Source organism: Mastigoproctus giganteus, chromosome 5 (assembly GCF_048544385.1).
Source record: "Mastigoproctus giganteus isolate SK-2022 chromosome 5, ASM4854438v1, whole genome shotgun sequence".
NCBI lineage: Eukaryota > Metazoa > Arthropoda > Arachnida > Uropygi > Thelyphonidae > Mastigoproctus > Mastigoproctus giganteus.
In genome coordinates, this window is record NC_143579.1 from 85,945,820 (window position 1) to 85,959,390 (window position 13,571).

General features: G+C 36.9%; 1 protein-coding gene across 2 annotated transcripts in view; it reads right to left on the reverse strand.

Moving 5' to 3' along the window:
* LOC150085539 (inositol polyphosphate-4-phosphatase type I A) overlaps positions 1-13,571 on the reverse strand; it is a 557,621-nt gene that overhangs the window by 337,316 nt on the left and 206,734 nt on the right. For both annotated transcript variants that reach the window (XM_090373328.1, XM_090373327.1), the window contains exon 8: positions 4,086-4,165. In XM_090373328.1, coding sequence (XP_090229454.1) covers positions 4,086-4,165 — 80 coding nt within the window. The remainder of the gene's footprint in view (positions 1-4,085; positions 4,166-13,571) is intronic.

Sequence of the window (13,571 nt, forward strand, 5' to 3'; positions counted from 1 at the left end):
ACATTTTCAAATATTAATAATGGCAGATAAGAATTAAAAAGGAACAACATTTGGATGCGGTACAAAGCCTACTAAGGTAAGAAAAATACTGAATTTGAAAATTAAATTAAATTATACGTTTTGAAGCGAATCAATTCCGTTCAACGACAAGTGAATGTGTGCAATAATTTAGGACTGGCAGATTCCACTGTAAGGACAATTATAAAAAATAAAGAATTAATTTTAGCTGTGGGAAAGACAGCTGTCCCACTGCAAGCAACTAGGTCGGCTATTATAATTGAAATGGAGAGACTTCTAAATAATTTTATTGAAGGTAATATCCAACGCACAATTCCATTAAGTTAAATATTATTAAAGAAAAATCGATTAGCTTATATGATGACCTGAAGAAAGCTCACCTTTAAAAAAAAAAATAATAATAAAATGTGGAACCATTTAAAGCTAGTAAGGGCTGGTAAGAGAGATTTAAAATCCAGGGAGAAGCTGCAAGTGCAGATCAAGAAGGAGCTGAAACTTTCAAAAAAGAACTTCTAAAAATTATTGAAGAGCGGTGTTAAACTTCTCGACAAGTTTTTAACATAGGTGAAACAGGACATTTTTGGAAATGAATGCCTAAAAGAAGTTTCATATCGAAAGAAGCCGACCGGGCTAGCCGAGTGGGTAAAAGTACCTGCCCGGCAACCCAAAGGTCGCGGGTTCGATTCCCGCCTCGGGCTTGGATCACTGTACTGCAAAAACCTTTGGAGGTGCAATATGGCCACAGAAGCCGATGCGCCAACAACTACCAAATCAAAAAAAAAAAAAAAAAAAAAAAAAAATATCGAAAGAAGAAAAAAAAACATGCCAGGTTTCAAAGCAGCGAAGGATCGGTTGACTTTATTGTTGGGTGGTAACGCTGCGGGGATTTTAAAGTAAAATCCCTTTTAGTTTACTAGGAAGACAACCAAAGTACAACCAAAATCAACCGAAGTTACGAAAACTCGACAGCCTAGGGCCATCGGATTAATAAATTCATGATTTTAAGTTTAATTTTGATACGTAATGTAGTTACTTACCACATAATTATATACGTATGTAATGGAGAATGTTTTATATGTACAAATTTTTAATATTAAATATTTTGACCGATATTTGCGCGTCTTTTCGCTACCGTTTATTATCAATTAGGAAATATCCTATGGCATTAACAAATACATATGTTACATTATGGGAATACAGCGCTCACTTAGCGCTGATTTACTTAGCACTCTGTTTTTCGGGAACGAATTATCAGCGTTAAGCGGGTGGTCACCTATATAATGATACAAAAGTGGTGTTCACTACAAATATGCAAAATTTATTTATTTATATGTTTTTAAATTATTAATTATGATTTTTTGCCGAACACTTGTTCACATCTCACAGAACACTAGTGCTCCGCCGAACACAGTTTGAGAAATGCTGGTCTAGAGGCTGGCCTGTGAACACAGTTTTAGAGCAGTACCCTCGAAACATAAAGAAGACTGGATCTCACCATGATGTCCGTCATAACCTCAAACGACACAGATCATACTGCATAATGAAAGAGATGGAGGATATTGCCAAAGCTTTGCTCTGAAGACTAAACATGGATTCCATCACTACAAGCTTTGAGTAAGCAAAGTAGTGGTATTTGGTACTGCACTGGTTGATGAGAGTCATCTACCACCTAGTACTGCTTGGTAGCGCAGAGGGATGGCATTCCTCTGTGTCGTGTTTGTACCACACCTTGACCCCTACTTTTTTCTCCTAAGACTATCTGTCTCTTCTGCCAGCCATGTGCAAATTTTAGAGTGTAGCATGACTGTTTTTCCACCCAGCCCACATTGCTAGACCTCTCATTTGCTACATTACAACTGTGGAAGCAGTCACAAGAGAGATTGGGCTTCTTACTCGTGTACTGTAAACTTATAGGCTGATTTTTTTCCTATAGAGAAAAAATAAAAACTGGAGTTCCAGAGGAGCCCTACCATCCCTGAACAAGTACCAGCAAACTTAGCCTCCAGGGTCCTTACCATAGCATCAAAAGAGATAGCACATCACAAGGTCACAGGGGCACTAGAGAGCTATGCTCCCTGGGTGGGACTTGGGCAGAATAGCCACCATCCTGACACTGATAACAAAAACAGAAATTAGGCAATAATAAATGATAATCATGCAATAGTTCACATGATATTCCCACGGAATAGTACTGGATAAAACACAAGTTACCCAAGCCAGAATAAGCCAGAAGGGTAAACATAGATCAAGGCAGAAAAATAACCCATCACAGCCTCTGCTGTAATGGACTGAATTGCACTTTTGTAATCTTGTGTGGAAGAACTAGGAAGATACCCTAGACAGTTTCTATCCCACTCCAGTGGGTTTTTCCTTGAAACTTTTTTTTTATTAAAGACAGCTGTTTCTGCCTGTGGAACTTCAATCCAAACAAGTACTGACTCAACACCTATCCTATCCACTGGGCAAATTTACTACTAGAGACCAAGTTTTCCTGTATATGCTAAGACTCACCTGGTTGCTATGCAATCCAAAACACCAATCTACTCAAGTTCTACAGAACTGCAGGAGGATAAACCCAACAAGAATTCCTATGCTAAAATGGGAGAACCCAATACCAATGCAAGAGCAATAGGTGGCAAAACCATATGCAACATTAATTCCAATAGGCTCTCATGAGGAAATGCAGAAAGTATGCCAGAGACCAAACTTGTTGAATTCTCCAGCCACCAATCAGCTGGCCTCCACTACATAGTTGGAAGTAGAATGGTCATGTTAATCTCTTTGTGATTTCACTAAAATGTTGTATCATTTCGCAATCAGAGAGTCATAGTCCCCCCACTAACCGAAGGGTATGAAAATATGTAAAATAAAAAGTCAAAAACAAAAATGCGGGCCAATTGTATATGTGCAAAATATTAACAAAAATATAACCTATTTAGTGATACACTTAGTCTCACAAGTACTTTGAAATTTGTGATAAATGGTAAAGAATGATTAATTAGATTCATGTTCATGAGACATGTAAAGACACCATACAGACAAATTATTAGGAACAGCACAGAATCCATATTACTGTACCTTTTCCAACTTACTGTTAGTTTAAACAAAATAAGAGGAAATGAAAATATACAGGGTGTATCGTAACATGTGGGATAACATGTGTATCATAACATTTAGGACTTAAATCAATTAAAAAATTTTCATGTAAATATAGGTCTGATTTTGCTTTCTTTCTGAGCTACAGCAAATCTTTCCACAAACTGACTTAGCATAGTTGGCTCCATTCAACTCTTTACAAACAATGCTTGATATCTCATTGAGGGTTTTACTGATAGTTATGTACATAAGATCCTGTGATATTCTTTGAGTGAAATTCAACTAGTTCTTCTGACAAGGGTACTACATTTTAGCATGTTATTAACATTTTGATACTGCATATTTGCTGTAATAATGGAGGCTTATTCAAGTGGAGAGATGGCAAACATGCATCTCACGTATGTACTTGCTAGATGCAATGCAGCTAAGACAAGATGGCTTATGCAGAAAACTGCCATAATTATCTGTACCAAATAAGACCTTTCAGACTTGTCATTCTGTCTTCCGTTTCGCTCTGTGCTACGTAATAACTCACCATAATGAATCCAGAGTGCACAAGCCTCATTAACTATAAGACCTTTCAGAAAACACATGAACACCTTGAAAAAACTGGTTCATTTCAAAAATAGGTTTAAATTTATGGTAGATCCATCAGTACCAGAACAGTAAATCTGACAGACACCTGGAACTTTTGACCAGGTGAGAAGGTCTATGATGAGGCACTTGCAGGCTGGCATTCATGTGTGTGGTGGTCATTTTAAACATTTCCTATAAACATAAGCAGCCAGTTGTTGGAACACAAAAATGGTTGTAACTCAGAAACAAGGCAAAATCACACTCATGTTTTTATGTCCTAAATCCATCCCTGAAATGGGTACCACATGTTATGATACACAATGTATAATATAATTAAAAGGTGTATTGTTGAAAATAAGAAAAATTAAACTTATATAAAAAAAAATTTAACTTACATTAAAGTCAGTCTCAAACAGTGTTGTTCGCTCTGAATTAGAGTTCCCATTGTAAAAACAGATTCTCCCAACAGGGTGCTCTACAGTAATAAAGAGAGGGAGCATAATATATCCTACAATTAGAGATAAGCATAAAAATTATCTAGAAATACAAGATGGAATATGGGAACTATTCTGGTGATTCATCTAATACAAGAGAAATCAAATTACAACACATTTTGATAAGAATAACTTATGAAATACAGTAGACTCTCGATTTTCCTGGATGGACGGTAAAAAATATTCCTGGATAATTGATTTCCTGGTTAATCCAAAATACAGCAAGTCCCAGATATACGTAACAGATACGTTCCAGGACTTCTGGCGCCTCCGTAGCCAGGTGGGCAGGAGCAGCAGTGCGTAGCACACGCTTCTTAATTAGACCGGGGTTCGAGCCCGTGACCACCAAATACGGAGGATGCAGAAAGGTCAGGGAATGACCACCGCATATCCCTGGAGCAATATGGCCTTAGTTGCTAATGCTCCTAAAAACCAAATAACAAACAATAACATCCAGGACTTCTTACGTAAGGTGAGATTTGTGTAACTCGAGAATGACTAATAAAATATTGCTGCTATATCCCTGATATGCCAAAAGTATAAAAACCACATAATATCCTCAGAAAAATGAAGAAAAATAGTTATATATTTTTAATACGTTCAATTAAAAACTATCTGGAGACAGCGGTGTAGTAGCCGGAGTGGCACATAAGAAAAGAAAAAATGAAAGGAAGAAAAAATGCATGTTACTGTACTGTAAAAACTGGTATGTATTTTGTAGCCTTGGTTATTATTATAGTTGACCTTCATTGGTGCCGATCGCTTCTCATATTCTGTCTTTCTCCTTTATTGTGTTCACCGTTGCCACTGACAAAGCTGAATTCCGCGTGATACTTGTTAATGTTTGGCCATTTTCATACATCCTTATTATTTTAATTTTCTGATCCAACTCGATCGCTTTCCTTTTCTTGATGGATATACTAGTAGCGCTGTCACTTATTCTCTTAGTTAGCACCGAGAGTTACTAGGCTTTTCTGTTAGTGCAATTAATTATAAACGGGTAGTAAACTCGATGTTACTTCATTTGCGATAATACCAATAGCTGGAATTCTGCAAGTTTTTTTTTTTTTTTTAATGAAATCCCCAAACACGAAAGGTATCAAAACCTATAGTACTTAGTACAAGTGTGGGGGGAGGGGGATGCCGGAAACTTTGCTCTAGAGACTAATTGTTACATTATGGTGATATGTATGTTCCCTTCACTGAAATCTTCAGTCATAAAAAAATTATAAATGTAACGTAAGTCCGAAGCTATGTAAGTCAGGGACTTGCTGAATCAAAAAATGTTCAGCAACCTACGTAAAAAGTATGGCAATAGATAAAGAACTTATCATGCACAATTCGCATGCCGAATATGATGCTTCCCTTTATTTTTTACAATGTCGCATATGGTTTGATCACCAACATTGAAACAACAAAGACATTGAAACATTATAATGGTTCTTTTGAGATTTAATGGATGCACCGTTTTCAAACTTAAATAATTTCATGTTTTTGTTTAAATGAAAGCACAACTCTTGCGTTTGCCCATCATTTTCGCAATTTCTAAACAAAAAAAAAATTTTTTTTTTAAATTTACTAAAAAAAATTAAAAAATTCCAACATCCCTGACATGCATAACGAAACAAAATTTGTCCTTTTTTTTTGCGCTGCGATAGAACACAACAATCGACACGACGCACTAAATCAAACCAAATATTTGTGTTTTTTTTGAGTGGCGGATGTAAAGACAGCAGGGGTTGCAAGAATATACAGGGTGTCTCAAAAACATTGGTACAAATGTTTATGGGAGGTAGGTAACATCTAAAGGAATGTGAATTGCATAGGAACCCATAACCGGAAACGTCAGGGGAAAATAGCAGCAGAGGCACAAGAAGTAGAAATGACACAAGACAGTAATTACTGGCAAACATTTATTTGACATAATATTAACAATGGAGTACGAGATGGATGCATTTCATGATGTTACAACAGATGCTTGAAGGTGCCACCATGAGATGCGATGCATGTGTGACACCGACGCAGCATGGATTGGCAGACACAGTCCAGCAGCAGCAGCGCAGACGAGTCTTGCCACGAGATCCATTTCCATCTCCACAGGCTATTCATACACGATAGATTTGAGGGCCCCCCACAGAAAGAAATGAAGGCTCGATAAATCAGGTGAGCATGGGGGCCAGGCAATGGTTCCACCATGGCCAATCCATCGACGCCCAAAACGCCTGTTCAAATGGTCACGAACACACCTTCCATAATGGGCAGGCGCCCCATCATGTTGAAACCAAATGTTGCATCTCACATTTGCTGGAACATCGTCAAGTAACCCTGGTAGAACTTGTTCAAGAAATATCCGATATTTTAGCAGAGTTAATGTGGGATGGTAATGGGTATGGGCCGACTAAACACCGTGTGGGCCCTCTGCTAATCCATACACTAGGTGCATATCTGCCAGCTCACAGTTCGTATATCAATGCATGCTCTTCGCGCAGCGACTACTGCTTGAATGAGTAAACCAAAAATTTTCCCTCTCGCGAACTGATGAACAGTGCTGTGTACCGACTTACGGTGACGTTTCCAGTTATGGGTTCCTGTGCGATTCACATTCCTTTAGATGTTACCTACCTCCCCTAAATGTTTGTACCAATATTTTTGAGAAACCCTGTATAAAGCTGGTTCTTGTCGCTTATGACTTGCAAAAAAAAAAAAAAAATATTTTATTTTTCTTTATTTTATCTATTTTTATTTTTTGAAACGTAATGATATTTTGCCAATTAATTTTTTTTTTTTTTTTTTTTTTGCTAGCCCCTTAGGGGGCAGGATTCGCTGGTCTCCAATTTATTAGAGACGGGATTTTAAATTGCTTGTACCCAGATTTGGGCTTCCTGGGTATGGGAACTGCTGGCATCCATTGCTATTACATTTTCTGCAGTGGATGCGGGATTCTTTGTGGTAATTACCACCGTACATGATTATAGGAGACTGCTGCACCCATAAGACTTGCGTTTATTCCTATGGGTGCTTGAAATATTACATTTAGTTTAGTACATGTATAGTTGGGCCTGCCTCCTCATGGCGTGGACGGGTACTGGGAAGCAGCCTTCCTAGTGATCACTGCTTCCTGGTAGCAAAGCGGCCAGAGACAGCTAAACAACACACACTATGCAAACATAACACTAAACTCATTTCTGCCCATTGTATAGAGTCTTGTCACAGAGAACCATGGTGGAGATAAACTAACATTTAGGGGCCACCTTGCGTAAGACACAACACATATCCACATTACAACTTGCAAAATATCTGTTTATACCTATTCTATTTATTACTTAAATTTTATGATTTCTGTTTTTTTTTTTTTTTTTTTTTTAATTTGGAATCTTGAAGTGTCCTGGTTAAACTGCTTCCCAGTTAATCCAAACCTGGTAAATCGAGATTCTGCTGTATTCTTATCAGTTATAAGAACAAGATTGGAATAATAAGGCATTTGATGAGTTTTATTTCAAATAATAATTTTAAAAAATCATGGAAGAAGTCACATTTTTTTTTTTTTTTTTTTTTTTTGTAGTTGTTGGCGCATAGGCTTCTGTGGCCATAATGCACCTCCCAAGGTTTTTGCAGTACATTGATCCAAGCCCGAGGCGGGAATCGAACCCGCGACCTTTGGGTTGCCAGGCAGGCACTTTACCCACCCGGCTAGCCCGGTCGGCGAAGAAGTCACATAAGTGCCTAACTCCATGTTTTGTACAGGAAGGGTTTGATTATAATCAACAATATAATATACTGTCAATTACATGAATATGATTTAACAGTAATAACATATCAATGACTAAAAGATCTCAATTCACCTTCTTACTATTTTTAATTCAAAATGAATAAGGCTCTGACCATACTCAGATATATAATTTAACTGCACCTCTATATCAATTACATCACATTACACAAATAACATATAAGATAATGAATTATGTGCCTTCACTAGATACACAGTTTAAGCAAGGGCTCATTAACCTTCCTATCTGTAGTTTAGTTAATACTGCTTAATTCTATGGCATGGGGGCAGAAGAGCCAATTTCCTAAGTTAATCTTGTTGCAGAGAATTATGCAGGATAACACCCTAATTCTGATTTCACAGTAAAATTAGATAGAAAACCTTCAATGCCAAACACTTAAAGATTTGGATTTGATAGAAAAGTTTCACTGAAAGTTTCCATTGAATCTGTCCAAAGATGAATAACATAAGCCAAGATATCATCAGTGGATTGACAATGGCAAAATCCATATTAGTAATCACTGATCAGATGAAAGGTGGAGATAGTGTAAGGTTGAAATTAATGGATTTTTCTATTACTTTTTGAAAGAGTACATGTAAGACAATGGGCCAATAATTTGAAGGGTCTGGTTTGTCACCCTTTTACAAAATGGCAGATGTGAACAAATTTCAAATGCAGAAGGAAAAACACCAGAGGAATGAGAGAGTGTGAAAATGCAACACAAAAAAGGGGCAAGCTTAGGACACAGGTATGAGAATAGTGAAATGTTGTCAAGACTTGGAGATGACTTAGCATCAAAACTGTTAAGATTCTTCTAATGATCTTCTGGTGGAAGACCAAAGAAAGTATTGAGTGGAACATGTTTGTTATGGTAGGAGGTGATTATTGAGATCATTAACGCAATATTAGAGGAAAAGCAATACAAGTAATTCAGCTTTATCTTTAGATGAGAATGTAACAGAACTACAAGAAAGTATCAGAAGTGGAAATATGGAAGCAGCAGTTGCAGTAAATAGCTTTAGCCAGATGCTAGAAGGCTTAGGATTTATCATTACTGTATTATTATTATTATTATTTTTTTTTATAAACGTTGCAAGCTTTAACACAAATAGAAAACAAAGCAGAAATTTGGATACAACTCAACTGCAATATGCTAAAGAAGTAAGAAACTAGTTTCACTTCCCCACATCATTTTAGGAGGTACAGATCTGGAAAAGCCTGAGCAAATTTACTGGAAAACCAGAAAATGATGGATAAGGTAAAGAAAGCTAACACAAGAACCACAGTAACTTTGGGAAACTTTTATTGGACAAACTTGTTTCCTACTACCAAAGTTTCTCCCTGCATTCTCGGTAAACAGATGGTGCATGTTATTAGTAGCAGAAGTAGAAGTCAATAACGATGTATTGATTAGTTTTTTCTCATTATTAAAAGCAGATTATTGAAGTTCATGAGTGGGCTGAAATCTACTTACAGGTTCTACTCCAGACTGCCTCAGTCTTAGGGTGTTTATCCCCCCTTCCCATTTTAAAATAGGAAAACGAACTTCTACTGCCACTACCAATAACACGGAGAGTATTTAGAAGTAGTTTTCCTATTTTAAAATAGAAGGAAGGGGGATAAACACGCTAAAGGGTGTACCTGTAAGTAGATTTCAGCTGAGATGGCATTACACTCATGAGCTCCAATAATCTGCTTTTAATAATGAGAAAGACTAATCAATACATCGTTATCCACTTCTATTGCCACTACTGATAACATGCACCATATGTTTACTGAGAACGTAGGGAGAAACAAGTTTGTCAGTAATAGTTTCCCGAAGTTTCCTGTGGTTCTCATGTTGGCTTTCTTTACCTTCACCAAAATGAGATTTTAGGGTTTAATAGAGAATAAAGGATTTCATCCCAACTACATTAATTTCACTGATTTCATTTAAGCAGACATTAGGATCAAAATATGTATTTAAAACAGTAGTACAACTAAGAAACTATATAATACAAAATGGTACAGTCAGTCCTCGTATAACACGTGTTTACACTACACAAATTCGATCATACACAATTTATAAATAGGGGAACGATATCTTATATAACACGAACCGAATTCACCTATGCACGATTCGCCTTTGTGTTTACAAGAAATGGCAGTCGAACGCGGAATCACCCCAACTGAACACAACACGATAGGAATGAAGAGAATATTCTGAAAATGTATTTGTTTTTTGTATCAGTGAAGGGGAAACACATTTCACCATAATAACGTAAAAACCAACACAATTCCAGCTATCGGTATAATCGCAAATGCAATTAGATCGAGTTTACTACCAGTTTATAACAGATTCCACTGACAGAAATGCAACTGGAAGTTGTTTTTATTGTTTTATGGTAGTAACCCCTAGAAATGTGCTTTAGTAAAATGTGAGGTGTTAATAGTGTATCTCTGCCTTTATGGTGTTGTTTATTCAGTTGCTGCATGCCCGGCTTTGTTTATGTGTATCAAGCTTGCCTTTTCATTTTGTAATTGTGCTTTATTCCCTAAAAATGAGTAAAATTCTTAAAAGGTGTGAACAGGAAGCGTCCTGGTGAAGACACTACAGATTCAGAGAGAAAAAGAAAAGCAATATCGATAAACAGAGGCGGACTGGATCAAAAATTCTTACCCGGGAAAATTTGTGGTGGCCTCATACTAGCGTTTATGGCCAAAATCACATCGGCCTCTGGCCCGCTGGGGTTTCCCCGGTAAGGCTTATGGACAATCCGCCTCTGTCGATAGAAAAAAAATATGAAATTGCGAAACGCTTTGAGCGAAATGAAAGACCATGTGATATTGCGTGTGCTACAGGCCTAAATGAGGCAATGCCGAGAATTACAAAGAATGCAGAGAAAAAAACTTTCATAGCAGGAACAACTCAAAGTGTAATTAAAATCTATTAGAATTTAAATTCCGTCTCATCCATTGGAAGAGATGGAACAGCTGTCATCTGTTTGGATAGAAAATCAAACAAAAAAAAGTTTGCTTACGATAGAAGCAAAAGCAGTAGCAATATTTTATTACGTAATAGTCGTAATAAAATACGTAAGTGTTTTATTATGATTATTTATTGTGTTTGGTAATGTTTTGGTTACAAATGTGTGTTCAATCTTGGGTGGTCGGCACCTAACCCTATTTTTCCCAAAGGGCCTGTTGTTTATATTGCACGATTTTGCATTGCATGAGGGGTTTCTAGGAACACAACTATCGTGCTATACGAGGAGTGACTATACTATATTGTATATAACTATACAATATAGTATCATTTGTATTCTTTTAATACCACATGACAGGAGGCTAACAATTACCTTGGCAGACAGGTGTAATTAATATTAGTATTAATACTAATACTAGTATTAGTATTAATACAGGAAAATGATGCAAGAAAGCAAGGTTAAACAACATCAGTCGGGAAAAAAAATTTTTCCATTTCACCTATCCCTTCCTCCTGCCTAGTTCTTCCTTGAATTTACTCAAACCATCCACAACAATGGATGGAAGCTTGTTCCGGCAAGTATCCTGTTTTTGGCTGAAGGCAAACTTCTGCACATCTAGTCTGCAATTATCCTTCCTCAATTTGAATTTATGCCCACTCTTGTGCATAGTCTGAGCAAGAGGAAGAATCCCGTCAGCATCGAGTTTGCTCAAACCATTCAAAGCTGTAAACATCTCAATAAGACTACCTTGCAGGTGCTCAGTGTCCCAGCCACTGCAATATGCAATACTGAAGCCTTTCTTGGAAAGAGCAGCCCACTGTTACGCTCACCCTCACCCTCTAAATTTAGGCCTCAGATATGCATGCAGTATTCAGGTGTGGACTGACCATTGCCTTATACAGGAGTGGCCAACTTAATTTGTGATGTGATCGATTTTTCTCTTCAAAATGTGCTGCGATCTACCATCTCAAGAATTTCATTGCACATGGTTAAAATGATTAATTAACATATATTGAAAAATGCTGTTTATAAATTTTAAAATTAAATACAATTCAGAATTCTTATTTTAAATTCATACGTATTTAAATTTTTAATTTGTATGAAGTTTGTCTTAATGTAATTTGCCAAGCTTTCAAAATTGGGGATATACTGCGATAAGGCCAACCACCGTAAAGAATCTTCTGTATGCAAGTCCGTAAGAGTAGAGCGATTCTTCATCTTTGTTTGTTTCAAATATGAAAAGGCCAATTCACATAGATATGTGAAACCAAAACAGGAATTTAAAAGTTCACTGCATTTTTTTACATTTGGGTACTTCTCTCAGCAAACATATTTCAAAAAGTCTTTTTCTGATGATCTGGCTTTTAGGAAGATATCGTTTCGCAACGTAATGGTTTCATTTTCAAGTAATATTTTCTCCATATGAAAAATCTCAGCGATTTTTTCTGCAGTTTGTTCTGTATCTAAGTCCATATTAAATGGATAAGAAATATATTGAACAATGTTTCAAAATCATCCACAACTTTCTCAATTTCAGAAACATATTTCTCACTATTAAATTCAAAAACAGGACATTTTTGCAAATGATCTTGCATTTCTGCAAAATGATCGAATTTTTTTTCTTTGAGATCCTTAGCCATTGCCAAAAATTGATATTTATATGCAGAAATACTACTAATCATGTCATCCACATTTTTATTTTTTCCTTGTAATTCCAAATTTAGATCACTTAATTTACTGGTAAAATCTGACATTTAAAAGCCAGATCACACAACCACACTGTATCTTGTAGCTGCTGATAATTATCTCCCCATTGATCAACAAATTTTCAATTTCATTCAGCAAATTTCAAAATCTCTGTAGAAATTTACTCCAACTTTACTAGCACTTTACTAGGTGGTAGATGACTCTCATCAACTGGTGAAATACCACCACTTTGCTTATTGGAGGCTTGAAGTGGTGGAACCCATGTTTAGTCTCTAGAGCTATGTTCCGGTCAACCCTTCCCTATCTCTTCCATCATGCAGTATGATTGATGACTTTTGAGGTTATGATGAACGTCGTGGCGAGATCCAATATTCCTTACATTTCGAGGGTACAGCTCTAAAACGGTGTTCGCAGGCCAGCCACTAGTTAGTACACCGGATTGAACCTATTGGTAACTCTTTAGGAAGCTTCCGGATCAGCTAGTGTATAATCTTGCTACCTCTACTCTGCCAGATAGTGACCGGAGGGAGTCCGAGTAGTGTGTATGCGGGGAGCATTGTCGAGGCCACGTTATGTCAAGGATCTGGGTATATTCTTACCACATGTACGCCATATCCAAAAATTTCATTACTTCATACAGCATGTCCCACCCACTTTTTCTTACTATTGAATACACCATGAATTATCAAACTAATGGGGGAAGCTTATCTGCGAAAAGATCTAAACCTCCCAAGGACTTCCTAATTCATTTCACAAATATACATGGTCTCAATTCTAATCTCAACGATGTCCATTTCCACTTGCAGTCTGCCAAACCCCACGTACTTTTTCTGACAGAATCTCAGTTATCGGTTGATTCAACTACTGCTCATCTCAGATGCCCAAATTATTCGCTGTATGATTCCTTTCGCCTCAAAGGTGGTACTTGTGCATATGTCCGTTCTGAT